The 24186-nt window shown below is 48.4% G+C and overlaps 1 protein-coding gene across 6 annotated transcripts; it reads left to right on the top strand.

Annotated features, from left to right (window-relative positions):
- Positions 1–89: 89 nt before the first annotated feature.
- On the top strand, positions 90–23811 carry DPP8 (dipeptidyl peptidase 8). 6 transcript variants are annotated; one of them, XM_027688420.1, is made up of 20 exons: positions 90–106; positions 4211–4480; positions 5986–6098; positions 7014–7187; positions 8061–8229; positions 9438–9548; positions 9908–10036; positions 11822–11883; positions 12875–12975; positions 14293–14470; positions 15673–15832; positions 16793–16872; positions 17639–17791; positions 18350–18485; positions 19229–19374; positions 19861–20007; positions 20409–20561; positions 21986–22128; positions 22825–22936; positions 23500–23811. In XM_027688420.1, the coding sequence occupies exons 2-20, from the start codon at positions 4222–4224 to the stop codon at positions 23620–23622; spliced, it is 2649 nt and encodes an 882-aa protein (XP_027544221.1). In that variant the 5' UTR covers positions 90–106; positions 4211–4221; the 3' UTR covers positions 23623–23811. The 6 variants fall into 6 exon arrangements, with proteins under 6 accessions (XP_027544221.1, XP_027544219.1, XP_027544223.1 ...); XM_027688418.1 differs by lacking the exon at positions 90–106 and adding an exon at positions 1251–1271; XM_027688422.1 differs by lacking the exon at positions 90–106 and adding an exon at positions 2210–2285.
- The last annotated feature ends 375 nt before the right edge of the window (positions 23812–24186 follow it).

Here is a 24186-nt window from a genome sequence, read left to right as displayed (position 1 = left end):
GCCGAGCCCCCTCAGAGCCCTCACAGAGCTCGGAGCTGTGAGCCTGCCGTGCGGGGCAATCGCAGCGTCGTTTAGGCTGGAAAACCCCTCCCAAACCGAAAGCTTGGTGCATTTTCATGCTCTTGATTACATTTATTGAGAAAATAAGGCGGAAAATAAGAGGAATTTATTGAGAAAATAAGGAGAGTTGGGGAGCAACATAATATACGTGTGTACATATATGTGTATATATATATGAATATAGATAGATAGATATGTAAAAAAAATTACTGCCTATAGTGGTACTCATGCTTAAAAGTTCATGGAAAAAAATTACATGTAGAGAGCATTATCATTTTTTTAATGTGTGAGACTTGATCAGAACAAAGTAAATGAGTAGCCCACATCAGGTTTTGGAGATACATACAGTGTCCTTGGAAAGAGGGCACTAGTGTGTCAGTGTAAACTGTTCCCCCAGCACTGACAAGATATCTGCTAAATGTCTGCAAGTGCCACATCTCTATGGCTTTTAAATCCCCCCCAGGGATGGGGACCCCACCACTGCCCTGGGCAGCTCGTTCCAATGCTTTACAACCCTTTCAATGAAGAAATTTTCCTAATGTCCAACCTAAACCTACCTTGGTGCAACTTGGGGCTGTTCCTTTTGTCCTATCCTTATGTGGGAGAAGAGACCGACCCCATCTCAGCCGTGACCAGGGGAGGAGGATAGAAGTGTAAAAAATGCCAATCCTGTGTGCTCCAACCTCTTTAAACTCCTACAGTGCCATTATTACGTGCCTCGAGACCTCCAAGCACTGGCACAGGCTGCTCAGGGCAGCTGTGGGTGCCCCATCCCTGCAAGTATCCAAGGCAAGTTGGATGGGGCTTGGAGCAACCTGAGATAGGGGAAGGTGTCCCTGCTCATGGTTGGAATGAGACGAGCTTTAAGGTCCCTTCCAACCCAAACCATTCCATGATTCTGTGATAAACAGGCTAAAAGGTGACAGCACCGATTACAGTGATACTTCCAAAAATGATGCCCCTTGCTCCCTCAGCAGCTCATACAAGGGCCCTTTGCCCATGGCCATCCTCATTCCAACAGCAAATCCATCCTCATTCCAACAGCAAATCCATTCTCCCTCCATCCCAGCTTGGCACGACCTCTTCCAGCCTTAGGGTTTTCTGTGTGAATCTCCACGTCGGTGGGAGACATGGACCCCGTGCCCCAGCCTGCCCTGAATAGAGGATTCCCAACCTCTGCCACCCCTGGGGCTGTGGAGCTACTGCAGAAGGTGGGCAGAGCTGTAGCAGTGATCTCCAGGCTGCTTGATTTGGGAACACAAACCCCAGATACCCTTTGGGGCAGCGTGTGGGGAAAAACAGCCTTCGGGTCCCAGTGTGATTCGGGAATTTCACCTGCACCTGCATTTAGCAGGGGGCACCTGCAGGGAAGTTGTTTTTTCTGGTTTATAGGGGACAAAAAAGACTTCACTTGACAAAAGGGGGCTTTGGTTTGGAAATTCAGGTGCATAGAAATGAGTGGCTGAGGGGTCACTGGAGCCTGGATGTGTTTTGGGGCAATCACTGCTCTGGAGCCTGGGAGTGTTTGGGGAACTCACTGCTTTGGAGCCTGGAGGTGTTTTGAGGCTTCACTGGAGCCTTGGGGTGTTTTGGGGGCTCACTGGAACCTGAGGGGTGTCTGGGGACTGACTGCACTGGAGCCTGGGGGTGTTTTGGGATGTCTCTGGAGCCTGTGATTTGGGGGCTCATTGCTCTGGAACATGTGGATGTTTTGGGGGCTCATTGCTCTGGAGCCTGGGAATGTTTTGTGGGAATCACTGCTCTGGAGCCTGGGGGAGCTCTGGGGGCTCACTGCCCTGGAGCCTGAGAATGCCCCGTGCTGAACACTCATTATTAGCAGCTGGGAAATTATTTTTTTTTTCTGCTGTGGGCAGCGTGTCCATGTGGAAATGGTGGCATTTGGGAGGGGGTGGGGGGGAAGGAGATTTTTGAAACTGCAGGGTCCCTGCGCACGAGGAAGGTTGCAAGATCTTTGCAGTGTGTATGTGTGTCCTGGCTCCCGTGCAAGGGGTGAGGAGCGTGTCCCGTATCCCGTGTCCCGTGTCCCTGTCCCCGTGTCCCGAGTGGGTGTCGCACCCCCGCAGCCCGGTCATCCTGGCCGGCAGGCGGCGCCCTGGCCGGTGCCGCGCTGTGCGGCCCCTCCCGGGAGCGGAAGCGGAAGCGGCGGCAGCGGCCCGGCGGGGCGGCCCGGCAGCAGCGCCCGCGGAGCGCCGGGGAGAGCCGGGGTGAGTACCAGGGGAGCCCGGAGCGGGGTGGGGAGGGGACTCCGCGCCGGGGAGAGCCCCTGGGGTGGGCGGGAGGAGGGAGCTTCACCTAGGGCGGCCAGGCCTTCCGCCCCCGGCCAGGCTTGGCCACCCCCCCGCCACTGGGGGACCCCCCTGGGACCTGCCCACCGCTCCCTCGGGATCTGCCCCGGGCCGTGGATGGACCCTTGGGATCTGCCCCCGGCCTTGGGGGTCCCCCCCGTGATCTGCCCCCGGCCTTGGGGCTTCCGCCGGCATCTGCCATCGTCCGTGGAGGGACCTCTGGGATCTGCCCACCGCCACCCCGGGATCTGCCCCCAGCCTTGGGGGTCTCCCCTGGGACATACCTGGCCGTGGGGGGACCCCCGGGTTCTGCCCCTGGCCGTGGGGACCCCTCCGGCATCTTCCCGGGGCACAAGCCCGGGCCGACACCCCCGTGCCGGATGCCCGTTCTCGCTGTTATCGGCTCGGTAACGTTTCCTCCTGTTCGGTTTTTATCTCTTTTGCTGTGAGAAGTAGGTCGGGTTAAGACGCAGCAGCACTCGGGTGTAGGTGGGGAAAGGAGACTTTTCTTTGTTGGAATCGTGCAGATTAAACGGGTTCTGTGATTGAGGTTTGGAGGCTCTTGTCTGAGCACAGCACTGCTCTGGGCACGCCTCGGACCCTCCCTCCAGCTGTACAGGGCTGTTCTATTCTGGTTTTTTGTGCTATAAATAGCGTGGAGAAAAGAAAGACCTTTGTTTGTTGGGTTTGTGCTGCCAAAGGCGGATCCAGACCTGCTGGGCTTTGCTTTTGGCAGTTTGTGTTCAAATGGGGCTGGGCCACGGTGTGGGACGTGTCTTTGTCACTCCTCTGAGGTGTCTCAGCGGTGCAGAGCCGCGGGAGAGCTGCTCCACCAGGGAGCTTTGCCAGCTGCCCAAGCCCTGGCCTGGGGATTCAGGGATCCTTCAGAGCCTGTTTGCTCCAGGGAAGAGCTTTATTTAGGCTGCATTAGTGCAGTCTTTCCATCCTATATATAGAATCCCCCTCCCTTTGAGGATTGACAATCCTGCACCTTGGATTCTCCAGGAATGAACTGTGTGGCAGGAGTTTATGGCCTGGATTGTTTTGGAGCTGCCCTTGGGTCTGGGATTTACAGTGGGAGGACTTGATTTCCTCCTGCCAGACATCTGTGCTGATATTGCAGCTCAGCTACATTTGGTGAAGCACAGCTGAGTGCGGGAGGAGATATCTGCTCCATAAACAACCTGCTGGGCAGGATAGGGCTTGTGCTGCAGATAAATCTGTCTGGGAAAGGCTTTTTACACAGTGTCCCCTTTCTCCTGGTGTTTGCAGTTGTGGCCCTGGGGTGATAAAATAGTGGTGGTGGTTTCTAGACACTTCTGAGTTTTGTTTGAAAGGAAGTGCAAGCAGATCCAATAAATTATAGGAGAATAATGGGAGTAAGGACATGCAGCTGTTGTGAATGGCCTGATGGTTCCACAGCAACTACCAGTGTTGTTTCTTCTGAGCAGTTTGTCCCAGCTCTGGCTCCACTCCTGGTCATCCCCCATTCCGATAGCAGTGCAGGGAGGGGGCATTTGTGCAGATCACAGGGGGCAGGAGCAGAGAGGACCTTAAAGGGGAAGAATTCATCTACTTCATGAACTAAAATGAGGAGTTGGTATGTGAGGGTGTGGGAAAGGCAAACAGCCATAAATCTGTGGCTGCATGAAGTCCTCACTCCCGTTCTGAAGGGCTGAGTGGTGCCTTTGTTTTCCAGAGCAGGAATCTCTTTGCTATCCCTCTTCCTTGTGCTGTGGGGTTTATTCCCCACGTGGAGTGATGGTTTTCTTTGCTGTGAGGTGTGCTGGAGGTCTGCAGTGGGGGTTTGCTGGAGCTGACCCTGTGCTGTTCCGTCCTTCCAGAAACATGCAACATGGCAGCAGCCATGGAAACTGAACAGCCGGCGCTGGAAATTTTTGAGACCGCGGGTCGGGAGGAGCAGGTCCCAAGGGAGGAGCAGCCAAAACTGGAACCTTTCTATGTGGAGAGGCATTCCTGGAGCCAGCTCCGGAAACTGCTGACGGACACGCGGAAGTATCATGGATACATGATGGCAAAAGCCCCTCACGACTTCACATTCGTGAAGAAAAACGATCCCGAAGGTCCCCATTCCGACAGGATCTACTATCTGGGTAAGCTATGACAGCCCCTGTCACTGCAGGGCTGTGGGGCTCTGACTGCTCCTGACAGCTGGGATTTCTGGCAGTTAAACCAAAAGGGATTCCAGGCCACACTGGCTGGGCAAAAGTCAGGATCATGATCTCAATGTCTCCTTAAAACTTGTGATGTAACCTCCCATGGGAATGGGTGGGGGTGACCCATTAGAGCTGGAAAAGAACTGTGAAGTGTCCTCTGTTCCCAAGTGTTGTCCAAGTGTTCCCAAGCTGGAAGTCTGTTCAATCCCTTTTCTCTCACCCCTCTCCCAAAGCTGGGCAGGTTTGATCTCCTCTCTCTGAATGACAGATATTGGGTAGAACCTTGTTCTTCTTCAAAGTTTCCTTCCAAAGCAGTGATGATAAGTGTCATTTTGGAAGTCCTTTGTGCCTCAGCTGCTGCTGGAGCAGGTTTTCCAGGGATCCTGTGGGGAATAAATAGCAGTGTAGGGTGGGGGCAGCTCAAAGAGTAAATACTTTTCTCAACATTTTTGGTCTTGATAAGGAAGAACTTGATGTAGTTTGTTGTTCTTGGCCTCGCTGCCTCACTTGGGCATTGCTTCACTAATTAGTGTTCACTTCATAGAAGTGATTTGGCTCTGCAAGTGATACTGTGAGCAACCCTCTGGGTGGCTCTTTGGAGCAGCCTTTGTGGGAGAGGAATGCTTTTGTCAAAAGCTGCACTAGCTGAACATGAATCCATGAAAACCTGGATTAGGGAGAGAAGCAATGGCTGGAGCAGAGGCCTAGGAGCCAGAGCCATGTTTATCCCCACTGCTCACCACTCAGGCTACTTTGCTTAAGCTCAGGTTTGTGATTCACCGGATCTTTGCACGTGCTGTGCAGTGACATGGCCAGAACACTGCTGGTCTGTCCCTTTTTCCCCTTTTCAGAGGATGGGGGTCATAATCCTTGAATGATGCTGAGTTCAAGCACATCACAGGGGGGTTAAGGCTGAGCCCCTGGGATGAGCTCTGGTTTCCCAAGTGCTGCTTCCCAAGCTTGGCCTTCCCTGGAGCACACCTGGCTCCCTCTGGGCTCATCCTCATGTGCCTGGGCAGGAGCCTTCAGAAATCTGAATAGCACTGAGGGAGAGGAGCAGGAAAGGGACATTCAAACCTCCCTAAAGGGCTTTTTTTTCCATTATCTCTGAAACATGAGCTGCATCATGTATCCCACCAGAGGAATTGGCAGAAAGGCCTTCCTTGATTTATAAAGCTTATGGAATAAAAGGGCAGCAGGAAGACACAGACATGCTTCAGGCAGAGTGGGGTGAGCCTGTGTGTAATTCCTGGTCCTCTGCCTTTTCCATGAGTTGCATTTCTGTGAACAGGGAATTCCCAGAGTGGGGCTGCAGTGCAGAGACCATCAGTGCTTTCTGTTGTAGGAAGGACCTGCGAAACTTTCTGGAAATCCTGTCAGAGTGAATTATTAACAGAAAGCTAATACACCTTTTGTCTTTATTTTCTCCTCCTTTTCCATAGCAATGTCTGGGGAGAACAGGGAGAACACACTCTTCTACTCTGAAATCCCCAAAACCATAAACAAAGCTGCCGTCCTGTTGCTTTCCTGGAAGCCTCTTCTGGATCTTTTTCCAGTGAGTCATCATTTCTTTTTTGCTTCAAGGACGTGGGCTTCGGGCTTGCACCTGTAAGCCATCATTAAAATTTGAAGTTTATTGTCTTAAATATTTTAAGATTCTCCTTGTACATGGCCAGCCCTGCAGCCATCCCGAAGCTGAGCACAGCTTTCTCCTGTTTGGAGTCATAGCCTCTGTGTGTGCTGGATGATTCCTCCTTTGCTGTCAGAGATGGAAAATTCTAATTTACATTCAGTTCTGTGCTGTGAGATCCTGGGGATTGCTGGAGGAGCCTGCAATCTCCAATCACTTCCCTGCTGTCTTGCAGGGGAAGTGATGGTTCCCCCGAGGATCAGCCGGTGGCTCCGTGACTCATGTGGAGCAGAGCATCCCTTTCCCACTCACTGTGATGTGCATTCCCTTTTCACTGCTGCACACAGCAAGCCTGCACCATCCCATCCCAGGGAGCGTGGCAGGTTGGAGGCGGTGGGACAAACCCCACATGGCATGAGGTGTATTTTTCCCCATGTTATCTCCCAGGGCTGTCAGCCAGACATAAAACCTGGGCTGCGCTCTCCTCCCACCAGACCAGTCACTGTGTGTCTGTGAACATGAGCAAAGCCTCTCCTGCTCATTCCAGAAGTAACAGACCTTCAGGCTGATCCTTCTCATACCGGGAATATTGGGAACAATGCTGGTGTGCTAGGGAGGGGTGGCTGTCAGGTTTATGGCTGTGTGGGATCCGATCGTGGCCTGCACCTACGAGTGCTGATGGCAGAGGCAAAGCAGGAGTGGGCTCCCAGCCGGCAGCAGGATTCCGGAGGAGGAGGCAGTCTGCACAGCCATCTGCTGCTGGAAGCTCAGCATGCAGGGATGCTCCAACAGTGAGGCGTGCAGAGCAGAGGTGTGATTGTGTTCTCTGCCTGTTTTCAGGCCATCCTGGACTATGGGATGTACTCCCGGGAAGAGGAGTTGCTGCGGGAGCGGAAGCGGATCGGCACCGTCGGGATTGCCTCCTATGATTATCACCGGGAGAGTGGCACCTTCTTATTCCAGGCAGGGAGTGGGATTTATCATGTGAAGGATGGAGGCCCTCATGGATTCACTGTGAGTTTGCTCCTTTCCTGTCTCTCTGCTCTGGCCAGAAGCTCCTTTGGCTTGGAGAGAGAGCAGAGAACGTGATCATCATCAGTTATTGCAAGTGACCTTGATAACCCTGGAAACGTGGAGAAGTCCTCCACAGGGATGCATTTCCATGGTCATAGAAACTCGGAGGATTACAAGAAATAGTAAAAACCATGGCAGCAAGGCAGGACAGCAGATATTTTTTAATTATTTTTCACGAGTAGCAATGTCCATAAAAAGCAACAAAAGGTTCCCTGCTCTTCCTGGAGTCAGAAGTCACATCAGAGACAACTTCAGTCCCCAAGCTGCATTTCCAGGTCACTGTTCAGGGGCAGTGCTGGATGTGTTACACCACTTTGCTGTACAGCTTGCAGAACAAGCAGCCTTTACTCTGCTGGTGCTGAAGCTGGACTTCAAAGCTGAAATAATTTCTTATTATTACAACAGATGCCTGGTGTCTGTTTAACCCTGTTGTCAGGGGGAATTTACTGTACCCCGAGCTGCTTTTGGAGGACAAGGTTGCGTGTTCTGCCAGCCCCTTTTAGGGTGCTGTTTTTAGGGGTGTGCCAGGATTCTCTAGACAAGCTGCCCTCTGATTTGGGGCTGATCCTCAGCAGTGGGGAGAGAGCCCTGGTGGGGCCTGTGCAACCATGGTACAAGCACAACTTTCCCTATAAATTACCTGCATGGTATTTTTGTGTATTTAAAATGAGTAGATTCATCTATAAACATGTATTTGTAGTCAGTGTCCACACTGCTGTGGCCTTCTGAAAATCCAGGTTACTTGGTGCGTGTGTTCATGTGTTATCATTACTTTTTTTGTTTAGTTGTTTTTTTTTTTTTAATTCCAAACAGCAACAGCCGTTAAGACCCATCCTGGTAGAGACCAGTTGTCCAAATATCCGGATGGATCCCAAGCTTTGTCCAGCTGATCCAAATTGGATTGCGTTTATCCATTGCAACGACATCTGGATATCCAATATAGAATCCAGGGAGGAGAGGAGGCTGACGTTTGTGCACAATGGTAATTAATGCACCCTGAATCCAACCCCTGCACCTCCTCTGCACTTGTTCTTACCAGACTGAAGTGAGCAATGGCACTAAAGGTTCTCCTGAAATTGGGGTTGTGGCCACTGTTTATCCCACCTTGTTTGTCACGTTCTACACGTTTCCCCTGGTGCACATACTGTGGGATGATCCTTTTCCCTGCACTGTGGAATCTGGCAGAATGAGTTGTTTGGTGGGTACATATGGAAGGGCTCTTCTCCTGAAACACAGCACATTGCTTTTTACTGGAACAGCCTTTTTTTGTGTGGAGGAGCTGTGGGTGGAACAGAGCTGGAGGAAAGTTTCTGTCAGTGAAATCAGGCTGCAGAGACTTTGAAAAACAATTGAGGCAGTTTCTGAATAGCACTGGGGTTTCTGCTGGCCCCTCATACTCAGTGACCTGGGTCCTCACTTCTTACCCTCTCCAACCCTATTTTAGACCAGGAAGAAAGAACATGGGAAATTGTGGATAAAACACTTTTTAAAAATCAATTACATTTTGTGCTTAAACTATGTCATTTAAATTTTAGTTAATTAAAATTCCTGACACTTTATAATAATGCTTTGGATTATTCAAATGTTAAATATTAAAATATTATGTAAGTACAGTAAAAATAAACTATAGCAATGACTCCTTCTCAGATGATAATTATTTATGGAGCGCTGCTAAGTTACCTCCAGGGTAACAGGAAAAATATTGAAGCCCTATGGATATGTCATCATGTTGAGATGTTATGTAAGTCTGTTACTTTTGGGTTGTATAGGGAATGAAATACTGGTGCTTTCATTTTTCTGAATGTTGATGTTTTCAGTTTCAGTTGTTCAGGAAAGGTTTGGTTTGTTTTTATTTCTTTGATTTTCTTAAAAGTTGTGGTTCCACCTCACCAAGCTCAGGTAGAAAGAACATTTTCTTTTTTGACAAGTTGAGAGCCTGATTAGGTAGGAGTAAGAGGGGAGGATGACTTTCTTTTCCTAAAGGAAGCTGCCATGCCAGAGAGGATTAAATCCTCCCTAAATAAATCAACAGGGAAGGGTGGAAGCAGAAGACAAATCTGCTGAGAAGTCAGATTTATTATCATGTAGTTCTTCCCAGGGGGGTGAACTCGGGTCATGTTTGGGATAATGTGGAACTGGTTTGGTTCTACAGCACATCACAAACTAATTCTTTGGTGTCTGTTTTTTTAGAACTGGCCAATGTTGAGGAGGATCCAAAATCTGCTGGCGTGGCCACTTTTGTGCTGCAGGAGGAGTTTGACAGATACACTGGCTACTGGTGGTGCCCAAGAGCACAACCAAGTAAGTGTGGTGGATCCAGGCACAAGTAGTGACTTCCCTGCTCTGCTGTTCAGGGCAGAGTTATTTTTTTTCTGTTACTTGTCTCTATGCAAGATGGAAACCTTATAATTTCTTTTGAGCTGGCAGCAGTGGGTATGTTACAGGGGCCTTGTGAGCACTGGAGGAATAGACTTCCCTTCTCACAACAGAGGTGGGAGTTGTAAGAGTCTCAGAGTTTTGCTTAATGAAACATGAATCACAGGCTTTGTTGGATTTTTCTTCTTCCTTCCAATCTGCTTGTGCTCCTGAGATAATTGATGCCTGCAATAACTGATAATGAGAGCTGTCCTGTTAATTCTGCAATGTTAATTCATTTACAGCACTGGATGGGGGTAAAGTCCTTCGAATTCTTTATGAAGAAAACGATGAGTCAGAGGTGGAAATTATCCATGTCACATCCCCCATGCTGGAGACAAGAAGAACAGATTCCTTCCGGTACCCCAAAACTGGTGAGAGCCTGAAGCTTTACATCCCTGTGTCTGGGAGACACCTGTTTCATTCCATGTGCCTGACAGCAGTGACTCTCCAAGCCTAGAGCAGGGATGTGTTTGAATGGTGGAAACGTGTTTGGGGAAGCTGCTCTGGAGCTTAGATGGGTCACTGGTGACTGTGCTGATGCTGCAACCATGTGGTTACTGAGGGCTCTGTCAGGGTGTCAGGAGTTGGCAGAAACCCTCTCTGATGGTCACTATTTTGGAGCTTCTCTCAGATCCTGGCAGATCTGAGTTGTTGAGGAGCTGGTTCTTGTTACAGCCCTGTGTTCCTGAGGGAACAACTGCCTTTTGGTTTTTTGGGAGGGTTTCTGTTTAGCTGCTGGCAGTGCCCTTGCAGTTCAAGTTCTGGAGGAGTCAGTTCTCCAGGATTGCTCTTGGACTTTGAACAGCAAACTCAGCATGTTGCAGCCTGCCAGGAAAACCTCCTGGGGTCATATTTTTGAAAAGTGGATGATCTGGAGGCTTCAGCAAAAAGAGGTGAGGGCAGGCTTGAAGCACATAAACTGGAGTGTCACTGGAAGCAGGGAAGTGGGATTTAAGCAGACTTGCTGAAGGCTGATTCAGTCAGGTGTGAACAGTTTGACCCTTCTGAGATGTTCCTGCTGTCACAGCAGGGCACGTGGCTCACAGATAACAGTGCTTTGCTCTCTTTCCTCACTCCTGAAATCTTCATTTTTGGACAAATATCTTCTGTTTGGGTGACCTTTCCAAGCTGCAGAATTCATTCAGATCTTGCAGATCTGAATCCCTGATCCACTGGGAAAAGTGTTCTATTTTTCCCCATTTACTACTTGTTTCGAGGAGAGGGAAAGGTTCACTGTGAGCCTGGGAGGCAAGAGGTGACTCCCTGTGGGTTTTGTGGTGCTTGTGGACACCCAGATTTCTGAAATTATTCAATGCAAAGAAACTGAGCTAACCAAAGCCCAAATAAAGGGTTTAGTCTGTGGGTCTCAGCTTCCAGTGTGAGCTGCAGGGACAACAGCCCTTTCCTGTGGAATGTTATGAGGGTAAAGCTTGAGGAAGTGGAGAACATTCTTCCCTGGGAGAAGTAAGGACTTAAATAGGTTGGCACTGTGATCCAAGGCAAGTAGTTTCACCTCAGTGCATCAGGTTTGGTGAAGTGGGAGTACTTCACAGAGGCATTGAGAATATTCAGAGTACATGGAATTGCCGTATGACTCCTTGTGGATCAACTGGCAGTGGATTTATTCTTTAAAGTCCCTCTTCCCTGTGTAGAGCAGGGCAGGGGCTGCACAGCAGGATGAGTTGCTTCTTTGTGGAAAGAGTTAACTTGAGATTTTCACTGATCAACACAAATATGGAGCTCTATTATCTTAATGGCACTAGTGATGGCAATAGGCTTTTAGGTTTAATTTTCATAGATGCTTTTTAGCTGTGGGTCACTGTCTATGTACCACCTCGAGAATAAGAGCCAAACAGGCAATCCAAGCTTGCTCTGCTGTACTAATCACTCCTGAGCATTTAGTTCCAACTAGTACCTGAATCCATTGACTGTGGGAGAGAAGGCTGACTGTGACAGTAGCATGTTTGCAGGATTACAATCCACTAAATCTCCTCATGTTTGCAGTTCCCTGCCTGGTTCTGTGCTGTCTCACACAGGCATGGAGGTTATGTGATCAAAGAGCATTCTGCTGTTTGTCTTTTCCAGTTCTGTGTGAGTAACACCACAATAATCCCAGCAAACAACTGGTACCTGACTGGTCACATCTGTTTTTACAGGTACAGCAAATCCAAAGGTCACTTTCAAGATCTCTGAGGTGACGATCAATGCAGAAGGCAGAGTAAGTCTTTGTTCTGTTTGTTTGCCAAATATATAGAATTGCTGTGATTCTTCTTTGGTAACATTCATTTTCCAGTTCAGTACAAAGGCACTTTCTTGGTTGTGATGGCTTACTGGCTTCTCTGGAGGCAGTGCCCTTGGCTTATTCCTGGTGTCTGTGTGCAGCAGTGTTTCTCAAGGCTGTGCTTTCCTTACCTACCACTGGTGTAAAAACCCAGCTGCAGAGCAGAGCATTTTAGGTGTGGGTGGTTAGACCTTCTGTGACTGATCTCTTGATTGGCTGCAGATATTGGGAAAATTTGATTGTAAAGACAATATATCACCTTACAAAACCATATGGAAAGAGATGAACTTTGCTGTTGCCCTGGGATTTTTTAACAGATGCAGAAATTTCCATAGCCCAGTCCAAGACCTTTGGACAGCTGGGAAATCAATCTTACCAAACAGATACAGTAACAGCCATAAATTATTGGGATTCTCTCTACTCTTGAGCTCCTTCAGCCATCAGCAGTCACCTGTTGGGATAGTGATGCTGGTGTCAGCCAGCAAAGGCAGGGAAAGCCTTCAGGACCCTTTGGGTACCACTGGAACTTGTTCCCAGTCCCAGCAGGAACACACTGCAGCACGTTAATAACTGGAGGCCATGCAGGACGTTCAGCACCTGCCCACAAAAACACCCTCTGTACAAACCACCTCCCCTTCCCAGAGGGGAACTGAGAGTTCCAGTGAGTTGTCCGAGATGAAGGATGGATTTGTGAGCAGCATCCAGGCTCCCTGGTCCCAGCCCTGGCTGTACTGGTAGAGTGCAGCTCTCCTGCTGTGCTGGTGTCTGGCTACGGACGGGGTTCAATCCGCTGTGCTGCAAAGGCTGAACAATCTCAATTGCATGAGCTGCACAGAAAAAGTCTTCTGTGTCCAGACTCTCATCGTGCATGAAAAAACTGGTTGTGGGGGTTCATCTCAGTGTCACTGAATTGCTGCTTTGTCAACAGATTGCAGATGTTGTGGATAAAGAGCTAGTTCAGCCCTTCGAGATCCTCTTTGAAGGAGTAGAGTACATTGCTAGAGCTGGGTGGACGCCAGAAGGAAAATAGTGCGTATGTTACTCCTGTCTCTGCTCAGAGGGTTTGGGGTGATACAGTCAGAAGCAGATTGTAGCGGTCTCTCTCTTTTTCCAGCTTAAACCTGCTTTCACTTTTACATTGCTACCAACTCGTTTGTGCAAAGGGGACCATTTTTCCAAAAGCCAAACCAGGCTCCTCGCTGTCTCTCTCCCTGGTCCCTGGCCCCGCTGCTTTGGTTTTGGGCACTCGCAGCCTTTGGTGTGTGTGTCCTCTCAGCGTCCCTGTGAGAGAGAGTGCAGTGCTATTGTCCCCATTTTACAGATGGGGAACTGAAGCCCAGAGAGGTTAAGTGAGAGGTCACGCAGGAAGTCTGTGGCTGAGGAGAGAAATGAGCCCAGTCCCCCAGGCCCTAGGCTAGAGCCCTAACCACTGGACCATCCCTGCTGACCAGACTTACTGATCAGAAAAACTGCTGTAAGTGCTACTTACATTTGCATGTCATTTTAACCCTGTAGATGATGTAGTACAGCATTTCTAACAGAAGCTTCTCCAAAGGGGTTTTTCACCAAAAAATGTTGTCCAGCCCTGGCACAGCTGCCCAGGGCAGTGGTGGAGTCCCCATCCCTGGAGGGAGTTAAAAGCCATGTAGATGTGGCACTTGGGGACATGATTTAGTGGTGGGCTTGGCAGTGCTGGGGGAATGGTTGGATTTGATGATCTTCAAGGTCTTTTCCAACCTAAATGATTCCATGATTTTCCAGATTTGCACTCCTCCAGTTTTTGAATCTAAAGATGACTTTCACATTTTCAGGGTTTTTTTCCCCCTCAAATGTGGAAGAAATCCAGGGACACATTTGTTACATGATCCTGCTTTTTGCAGGATTATTGTTAGAGCTACATGCAAAACCATCAGAATATGGCAGGGCCTGCTGCCAGTCCATTGAGGTGCCAGTGTTATTCTCTGCCAGGTGTAGGTTTAAAGCAATAGTATTTTTACAAGCATCCTGAAATTTCAATTGAGATTTTTCTGCTTCATTATTCCCTCTGATTTTTCTCTTCTCTTTCTCCCTTGAAGCACAATTCAAATCAGGGAGAATGGAACGAATTAAACTTTTGAACCTGCAGTGCTTATGCAATATTGAAATGAAGTGAAAATGGTTCTTGTGTTGTGGAAGAAATTTGTTTATGTGGGTGAAATTTTGCACGTGACTTTGTGCTTAATCTGCAGTCGAACATTCCTGGCTCCACCAAAATGCCTGGTGCTAGTGAGTGTCTGCTGAGATTTTCAGGCCTGTGTCATACTCATGGTTGCATGTTATTTTCTCTAATATCTGTCTCCCCAACAGCATCTGGTCCATCCTGCTGGATCGCTCCCAAACTCGGCTGCAGATAGTCCTGATCCCTCCTGCATTATTCATCCCCACAGAAGATGATGCAATGGAAAGGCAGAAACTCATCGATGCTGTCCCAGATTCTGTTACACCTTTCATTATTTATGAAGAGACAACAGACATCTGGATAAATGTAAGAATTTGAATTTCAACCTTCTCTGACAGTTTGTAGCACTTGAGCAACCCCGGTGTTTTTTGTGCTGCCTAAGAGAGGGATCCCACTGTGCAAGTTCTGTGCATATTCTGTGCTTCCTGCTGTTAAAAACAGTATGTAGAGAACAGGAAGATTTGGGATGTGAAAACAAGAGCTGCTTTGCTTGAGGCTGCACAGTGTTTAGAGGCAGGAGCAGAGCCCAGGGCTCTGGGGGTCCTGGGCACCCCCTTGCCCACAGTGTTACTGACACTCTCCAGCTTCTTGGTGCTGGTTGTTCACCACCAGATTAAATATTCTTCAGCCAACAAAGATGTATCAAGATGATACTGGGTGAACAAGTCCTGAGAGTCTGCTGACAGGCACTAACTCCCTCCTGAACTGCTATTTCTGGTGAAATAGATTGGGGTGTGACGTTGTGGCAGGTGAACTGCAGGGCCTGTGCTGGGACCACACACTGGTGTGCCTGGTTACTGCTGCAAAAATGTGTGCCCCTCCTCACACTGCTGCAGATACAGATCCAAGGATCAAAGGGAATGCCATTGGAGGTGTGCCTGGAGCATCAATCACTGGCAGGTAGCTGGATCTTTCAGCAGAGAGCATTTGCACAAAGCCTTCCAGTGAATGGTCCCTATAGAGTGACTGCCCTCTATGATACCAGGTTTTCTCCTTAGCAGTGGTGTCGTGGTTTCAGGATGGTGCAGTGAGTTTTTCTTCCTCCAGTATTTTTACTGGCTGGAGTGGTTTTTGACTGGCAGCTCATCCTGTGCAGATAAATGCTCCCAAGTCCCTCAAAGGGTTTTCCCTTGAAGCAAGAGTTCTTGATGAGTGGGAAGATGATGTGAGCTCATCTTTCTTTAAATAACCCTTCACTTGAGGGCTTGCAGACAGCACGGGACAGAGATCTGCAGGGCTGGACCCACCCCTGTGACCAAGCTAGAAAGGCAGGTGCAGAAAAACTTCATTAGTTTCGGTGACCACCATATAGAGTTAGACTGGCAAAAAGCTGGAGCTGTGGGGATGTGGCACTGGCTCCAGACCCCCCCAGCTCAAAGTGTAACTGGTTCTCCCAGTAAGGGACAGTGCTGCACCCAGTTAGTCTGGACTGTGTGGTGTGTGTTGAGCACCAAGAGGAAGGTGTTTTGTGTGACTGATTACAATAACCCACTGCTCTGTCTCCACAGATCCACGATATCTTCCATGTTTTCCCACAAACCCAGGAAGATGAGATAGAGTTCATCTTTGCCTCCGAGTGCAAAACAGGATTCCGGCACCTGTACAAAGTCACCTCGGTGCTGAAGGAGAGCAAATACAAACGGTCCTGTGGAGGCCTCCCTGCCCCCAGTAAGGGAAATTATCCTTTTGCTTTAGTTGGGCATTTGCTGCTGCCTGGTGAGGAAATAAATGTCCTTCCAGCTGGCGGGAATTATTATCTTATTGGAAACTTCTGCTGTTGTCCAGGAAAGTGCTTCCCTGTACAGTCATTCCTCTTGAGCAGAAATTCTTCTGTTTTCAGCATGCATTAGTTTTAACCCTGACCCTTCCTTATGGACTAGAGGGAAAAGTTTCCAAAAACCAGATGGGGAAAAAAGCTGCCTGTGATACTGTGAGACTTAGTTGGCTTTTCCTTGTCACTACTGGGGTTTGGTCTTACTCAGATGCAGGATGTCACTGTGTGCAGAGCTCCCAGAGTGACTTTTCCACAGCACGTGTCCTTTAATTCACAGTTTCATGCTGTGATACTTAATTTACTTGATGTGTGTTAAAGGCACTTACTGAACTCTGCATGCACAAAAAATGCACCTGATTTTCCTAGAGGTCCTAGTTTCATGCAACTGTTGGTGGGTTGTTTTTTCCCAGGTAGCCTTATATCCTGGGTGGATTAGATTTCTCTGAATGCATACGACCTTTTTTCTTGTTATATCTCCCTCATTCTAAGGGAAATTAAACTGTCTTAGAAAAGCAGGGTTGTTCCCCACCCTGTTGCAAAATTGCCCATTTTTTGACACTTCACGTTCCCTTTGCCCACCCATTTTTTCAGTGTAAAACTTTTATTTCTATGCAAGTGACAAAATACTTTAAAAAATGTAAAAGTAAGTCCTGTGAATCCTTTGACATATATTTCACAGAATGTTAAGTAGCCCCAGCCCTGACATTGTCTGGGGAGCTGGCAGAGCTGGGGGTCTGCTGCAGGTTGCTCTTGGGCTTAGTTCTAGGAAAAAAGCTTGGGAAGAAGAAGCATTATTGTGACCATGTTTTGTAAAAATTTAAAGTGTAAAATCTCTTTATATTTGTTATTTGCAGGTGACTTCAAGTGCCTCATCAAAGAGGAGATAGCGATTACCAGTGGGGAATGGGAAGTGCTTGGCAGACATGGATCCAACGTAAGCCCTGCTCTTCCTGCACAGATATCCTGCCACACACACTGCAGGGAGATGGGCTCTTGGAGGGATCACTCTAAATCCATTAATCCTGTCTGGTTTTAGCCAGAATACTCAGTGTTTCTGTTCCATGTAGCTTGTCAGCTTGCACAAGGAGGGAAGGAATGCTCCCCAAACTGCTGCTCTTCTAGCTCTCAGCTGGATGAATTCTTTGATCATTTGAATCAAGCAGCAGCTCACATAGAAGTGTTTTACTGGTTTGGACTTTGTAAAGGACTTGGAAATCCTTCCTAGTAGTTAGAAATGGGATTGGGGAATGATATGTGCAAGTTGACCTGAGTTTGAATCTGTTCTGCCTTCTGCTGTCCCTCCAAAAGAAGGGACAACGGAGAAATATTTAATATAGCAGGGAGCTGCTGCCTTGATTTCCTTCTGGGCTGGTTTATATCCTACATGATTTGGGAAAGGATCTGAAGAGTGTGGAGGTGACAAAAAATGGGGGACAGTTATTTAGCAGAGCAAACAATAGGGGAGACTGGGAACAGCAAAGAACCTACATGAGAGAGCTGATCAACCAGGTGTGAAGTGCAAACTGTGACAGAGTTGTGGACAGTGAGAACAGTCATTTGACTTATTCCCTGCAGGTTGTTGGGCTCCGACTCAACATTATGGAAGTGGGCCTGGGGGGAGACGTGGAGGCAGAAGAACTGGGTATTACTTTGACAAGGAACAATCTCGAGGGATGTGTTGTCTGTTTTGCTTCTGACAGATCTATGTGGATGAAGCCAAAAAACTGGTGTACTTTCAAGGCACAAAAGACTCACCTCTGGAGCATCACTTGTACGTTGTGAACTACGAGAATCCCGGGGAAGTGAAGCGACTGACAGAACGTGGATACTCCCACGCCTGCTGTGTCAGCCAGGTCTGCCTGGGGGTGCTCTGCCTTGTCACCAGGCTTATCCTTCATCAGTCAGCAGCCAAGGCAGTATTTATGTATAACAAAAGCACATTTTATGCCGTGTTGTGGGCTCCTGTACGTTGTACAGTCAGTGTGTAAAACTACCCTGGAAACCAGATTTGACGTCCCAGTTCATTGCTCTCCAGGTCACTTCAGGCAAGAGGAGACAGGATGAATTGTGGGAAACTCTTTGAGCCTGCCTCTCTTTTTCTGAAGTGAGTTAGAGAGCAGTGACCAGAGGAGATGAGCCTGGGATAGCATTGGCTGGAGTTCCGAGCATCCAGCTGGGAATTCATTACCCAAAGGGAGGTGTGTGACCAGGTCCTCCTGCCACTGTTGGCTTTGTAGTGTTAATATGAGCCTTGTCAAGGACTGTAGCGTTTCAGAGTCAAAAGTGCTCAGGCTTCCTACCTTAATTTGGTCCATAAGCATCTTCTGAAAGATGTAGATGCAGAAAGAAATGTTCAGTTTTACTTCTGCCTCTGCACTGAGGAGTTCAAGACATGCTCTTTTTCTCCCCAGGACTGTGACATGTTCATCAGCAAGTACAGTAATCAGAAGAACCCCCACTGTGTGTCACTGTACCGGCTCACAGGGTCAGAAGATGATGCAGCTCACAGGACAAAGGAATTCTGGGCTACCATTTTGGATTCAGCAGGTAGTGGCATGGATGAGGAACGGGAAAAGGACAAGCAGGGTCACAGGATGAAAGATAACCCCAGCATGTGCTTGCTTGAGATTTGCTCTTGTTGTGGGTGACTGGACTTTTGTCTGAAACTCACCCTTGTGTGAGGAGTTCTTGGAATTGCAGGAGGGACATTTTCAGCTCAGCAACAAATGGGTGTAAACAGACCGTGAAGGAATTTAGATGGAAAATACCAAGTTTTAGCTTAGGGAGGGATTTAAGTGCACTCATTTACGCTGTGCAATGTGTCTGTTCACAGGTGTGCTCCTGGGAAGGGGTGTGCACCTCTTAAACAGTGTGTGCTGCTGACTGCTCCTGGGATTGTGGGACAGCTCTTGGGCTTTGTTTTCCGTTGTGTTTCTGTTCCCTTTCATCTCGCTTTCCCTAAAGCATGCTCCATATCCTGTGCTTTCCACTTACTAATGTGTGAGTCCTAAGAGAGGTTAGGAAGGGACAGGATACCTGTAATGGCTGTCAGGGGAGAAGAGTTACTGTTGTTTGCAGGAGAGCAGGGATGGGAATGTGATAGGGCTGAGAAAGCTCACCTAGGGCTGGGGCATTCCCTGTCTCTGTCTAGACCCAGCCACATCCACTGGAAAGCACGGGAGAGCTCTGCTGGGATTGCAGTGAGACTGGTGACAGGGCAGGGCTGAAGCAGAGCTGTGTTATTCATCCATTCCCTGTTAAACCAGGCTCTCTGTTCCCTCCCATGGCAGGCCCTCTTCCCGATTACATTCCCCCTGAAGTGTTCTCCTTCGAGAGCTCCACGGGGTTCACGCTGTATGGAATGATGTACAAACCTCACAACCTGCAGCCTGGGAAGAAGTACCCCACTGTGCTCTTCATCTATGGAGGCCCTCAGGTGAGTGGTGAGCAGGGGGTGGGCTGGCTGGGCCACTCCTGCTCTCCTACAGGAACAGTTCCTGCTCCATGCTGAGGGCAGCATGTGGCATTTTGCCTGTTTGGTGCGTGGCTGCTTGGCCAAAGGTCCTGTAAGGAGTCAGGATTTCCAGGTCTTGGGCTGAGGCACTGCCCCTTGTCTGAGAACAGCAGCAGAGATGGAACTGGGGGAAAGGGGAGTCAGGTAGTCCCTGTGCCCAGTTCTATCTCCCTTTCCTCTCCAGGTACCTCAGTTCAGCTCTTCATACCTGTGACACAGAATGGGGGAAGAGAGGTTATTTCATAGCAGGGAGAGGGAATTCAGCGGGGAGTAGGGATCTTAAAACCTTTACATTATAAAAATATAAACCATTTAAAGGAAGGGAAATATAAATAAAATCAGAAGTTGGATTAAGAGGTGACCTCTGGATTCTGATTCATGTGTGGTTGTGCTGCTCTTGTATTCCAGGTACAGCTGGTGAACAACCGGTTCAAAGGAATCAAGTATTTCCGACTGAACACTTTGGCCTCCTTAGGCTATGTTGTGGTTGTCATTGACAACAGGGGCTCCTGCCACCGAGGGCTCAAGTTTGAAGGAGCCTTTAAATACAAAATGGTAAGTGGAGCTCTGAGTTTGGCTCTGGGCTCAGCCAGAGGTGGGTCTGAGTCCCAGTGTTACCTGAGCTGAAGCACTGGTTTGGTGCAGGTGCCCAGGACTGCCTGGGTTTGGGGACAGGAACTGGGTATAGGTGAGATTTGAGGGAGGAAAGGTGCTCAGTGTGGGAAAGACAAAATGTCATGGGTCTGTGAGGTGTGAGGAAGCTCCAGCTTGGCAGCCCTGACACACAGTGGCACCTAAGGGGGGCTGTGACTCCCACCAGCTGCAATTTGCAGGACACTTCCATTCTCAGCATGGGTTACTCTTTAGCAGCAAAGCTCTGGAAGTGGTTTCCTTGGGAAATCCTGGGAATGAAACTGTTTCCCGTAACTAGCAGAACTTGCCTTTGTGCCTCGCAGGGGCAGATAGAGATCGATGACCAGGTGGAAGGGCTGCAGTACTTGGCATCGCAGTACGACTTCATCGACCTGGACCGTGTCGGCATCCACGGCTGGTCCTACGGAGGATACCTCTCCCTCATGGCTTTAACACAGAGGTCAGATATCTTCAGGGTATGTTCATGCATTGAGTACTTACTCTGGTGGTGCAGACAGAATTTTTCCTTTTGTTGTGTGACCCCCCTGGGTGTTCACAGCACAAAGACCTTGGAGCTTGCTCTGGACACGTGAGGGCACAGTGCAGTTTCTTCAAGACTCTTCTATTTGGGTGACTTCAGAGAGAAGTTGCTTTTCTAGCAAACATTTATTCTGTGGTATTTCTAATTAGGCTTCCAGGCTTTGGTTATTTTTTTGGTATTTCACAGACAACAGATCTAGAAATCCCTGCACTCTACCTTTGGGCAGAACGCATTTGCCATTCAAGAAGCCTGGCATGCAGAGGAGTGGGGGGCTGTTGGGGTAGGCCAGTTTTTCTGGAATATCTGAGTCTGTTCTCATGAGCTGGGGTGAGGAGGAGCAACTGTTCCAGTCAGCTGAGCACAGATGGATATTCCCTCTCTGGATCTGTGTAAGAGAGCTTGAAACTGTTGGACTGTTGAGCTTGCAGTGACTTAGCAATGCTGGTGTAGCTCCACCAATCTCAGGTCACCTGTGCTGAAGGTGCCTTAGACAGTCTCAACTGCTGCCCACTTTGTGCCAGCTGAGCTCTTTGTGTTGTGAACCTGGTAAGGGAAACCATCCTGCTGAAAAACAACACCTCCTTCTCATCCTCCTCCCTCTTTCCTGCCCTGAGAGGGTAGTCCCTTTGCAGACAGATCTATTCCCAGATCAAATTGCCTGTGGTGCTTTGTAGCAGTGTGCTCTGAAGCAGCCAGGAGGGCAGGCTGGGGCTGGGGAGAGGTGCTGAAATCCTTGTGATTGCCTGACTTTAGACCACTGTAATAAATGTCCAGACTGCGTTTGGGCACATCTCAAAGGCAGAGATGTGGGAAGAGCTGGATATTGCTCTCGGGGTGTGTTTTGTACTTTGTGGCTTGCTCTTGCTTTCTCCAAGTCCGACCTTAATATTACTGGGAGGTTTAATGATTATTTGTCTCAATCCATAATGATTGTTATATTTTTACTTTTAAAAACGCTTATCTTGCAAAGGGGGATTTTGGGGTCTTCCTGTGGTTGTTTCTTTTGTCTTGTGGGTCTTTTTTTCCACAAGCCTCTCTGCAAGCTGGTGGTAGCGGAGTCCTAGGGAGCCGTCATTCCCAGTTTCTGTTAGATATTCAAAAGAACCTAAAAGCACAAAAATCCACAAAATCCACGTCCGTCAGCAGCCCTTGCAGGTGGTTTTGTTTCTGATTTATCTGTAGGATCTCCCTGTGTTCAGCACGTGTGGGTCATAGCCCAGTCGTGCCACATGTGAACTGAGGGAGGGAGGGCACTGCTTTGCTTTTTCCACAGTTAGAGCAGGATAAAGCTGGGGGAGGGAGGGACATGCCCAGTCAGGGGGCTGGTGTTGTCATTGCCCTCTCCTGTGGAATTCCCAGGTGGCTGTAGCCGGAGCCCCCGTCACGCTGTGGATTTTCTACGACACGGGATACACGGAGCGTTACATGGGCCACCCGGAGCACAACGAGCAGGGCTATTACCTGGGATCCGTGGCCATGCAGGCTGAGAAATTCCCTTCTGAGTGAGTTTGGTTCTGCCTCTTGCCTTCTACTTTTCCCACCAGGAAAGTTCAAGCCCCACAGACACATTTTTATCTCCCTGTTCGTGGCAGTTGGGTCCTGGAATCACAAATGCTCGCATTAAATAATAATTAAAAAAAAATACCAATACCCAGCACTAATAAACTTAATACTGGAATGAACATTTGTATAATTACAGGCCATTCCATGTAATCCCTTTCATAGTAGCTGTAATTAAAGAGTATCTTTTATGTGTAAAGAAATGGCAAACATATCTTCAGCTGTGATTAGCACTTCAGAGCCACATTAAGTGGAACAAAAATTAGTTGATCAGGATGTTTTCTGCCTGTTCTGAGGCTATGTCAGCACAGCAGAGCAGGCTGGGACCAGGGGCTTTCTCACCAAAGAGCTGACAATCAGCAGTGTTAAGCAAGGTTTAAGTCCTTGCATTGTCCAAGCCAGGAAATATTGCTGAGAATAAATAAGATACACAGATAAAAGGTCTGACTGTGATACGCACATGCAGGAAGAACTTTCAGAGGAAGAAAGAATAAGTTTGGTCCATCCAGAGCAATTTACAACAGTGAAGTCACTGCCTTTAAATATTTTTTTTCCAAGGAGTGTTTTTGAAGGGATGTGTGTGGACTGTGAAATGACTGGGATGCTGCCTAGAACTGTTTGCCTCTTGCTTTTCCCAGACCAAACCGCTTGCTGCTGCTGCACGGGTTCCTGGATGAGAACGTTCACTTCGCACACACCAGTATTCTGCTCAGCTTTTTGGTGAGAGCTGGGAAACCCTATGACTTACAGGTAAGGCCAGAACCAGGGTGAAAAGGTAATGTGTCTGTCTTTGGGGAGTCCAGAACTGGAACTTGCAGCATGGCTGTGCAGGGCAGCTTGGAATTCCGGGATAAAACTGTAGCATTTGAGCCAAGCATTTGTTTAAAAGTAAGATTTTAACGAATAAACAAAAAAAATTGGGCAAATGAGCAGCTAAGGCTGCTCCCAAGGAGGTCTCAGTTGGGAGGCAGTGCAGGAGTGTTCATGCAGTGTGGAACAGAGTTATGGATTTAATTAAACCCTGCTGGTCAGGCAGGTGCAGCCCAGGTATCCCACACCACAGTGGGGAACTGGGAATGTCCTGATTGACAGGATGGCTCTGGGCAGGGGCTGCCTCTTCTCAACCAGGCTCAGCCCTGGATCAGGGGGTGCAGTGGGTTCTCTCTGGGTTCAGGCAGTGGAGGATGAGGTGTGTTAGCTCAGAGTTAATGCAGGGGGATTCCATGGACATTTGGAATGTGGCTCTGGGACGGGTTTGGACGTTGGTACCTGCAACTCTTGTGGATATCCACAACTTTATTTTCCATTTTTAGATCTACCCTCAGGAGAGACACAGCATCAGAGTGCCTGAGTCAGGAGAGCACTATGAACTGCACCTGCTGTATTACCTGCAAGAGAACCTGGGCTCTCACATCGCTGCCCTGAAGGCCCTGTGACCAACCCCTCCACTCCGCTCCACGGGCTGCGCTCCGGACAAGGAGGTGCAGGGAAGGAGAGCAAACAGGATGGAACGTTGCATTCTGGTGCCTGCCACACGTACACACATGTACACACACTCACAGACACTTTTTTTAAAGAAGTAAATTTGGTGCCATACAGGAAATTAAAGTACGGTGATTTAATAACTTCAAAGTTTAAGCTGTAAATAAAATCCACTGTCTGTGGTATAACACAGTACCATGGGTGTTCTCTGGGGGGAGGAGCTGAAACTGAAAATAATGTCCTTCTGCAGCACCAGAGCTTCACTTTTTAAAAGCATTATGACATAATTGATGTATTTTTACAGTGTATTCCTTGGTATCTTATTACATAATACTGGATGATTTGCTCACTACACAGCAGGATTTTGTTTACCTGAATGGTTACAACTTGTATTAATTTTAAATGCTATCATATAGCTTTTATGCTTCATGAGGGGGATGTGTCTCACTCCTTAGAAGCTGGTCACAAGTTGGACACATCACCTATCTAGATGTTAATTGTTTTTTAAGAAGAAAGAC

This window comes from Neopelma chrysocephalum, unplaced genomic scaffold (genome assembly GCF_003984885.1).
Source record: "Neopelma chrysocephalum unplaced genomic scaffold, ASM398488v2 Primary Assembly neopelma1_75, whole genome shotgun sequence".
NCBI classification, from domain to species: domain Eukaryota; kingdom Metazoa; phylum Chordata; class Aves; order Passeriformes; family Pipridae; genus Neopelma; species Neopelma chrysocephalum.
The sequence above is the reverse complement of the archived record's forward strand: the minus strand, read 5'-3'. Positions and strand labels throughout refer to the sequence as shown.

What these genes read in the sequence shown, in the direction of transcription:
- DPP8 (XM_027688420.1), top strand. Translation starts at nt 4,222, where the DNA reads ATGGCAGCAGCCATGGAAACTGAACAGCCGGCGCTGGAAATTTTTGAG. An exon ending in TGGAGGCCTCCCTGCCCCCA is followed by an intron (nt 15,833 to 16,792) that starts GTAAGGGAAATT and finishes TGTTATTTGCAG; the next exon opens with GTGACTTCAAGTGCCTCATC. An exon ending in TACCATTTTGGATTCAGCAG is followed by an intron (nt 18,486 to 19,228) that starts GTAGTGGCATGG and finishes CTCCCATGGCAG; the next exon opens with GCCCTCTTCCCGATTACATT.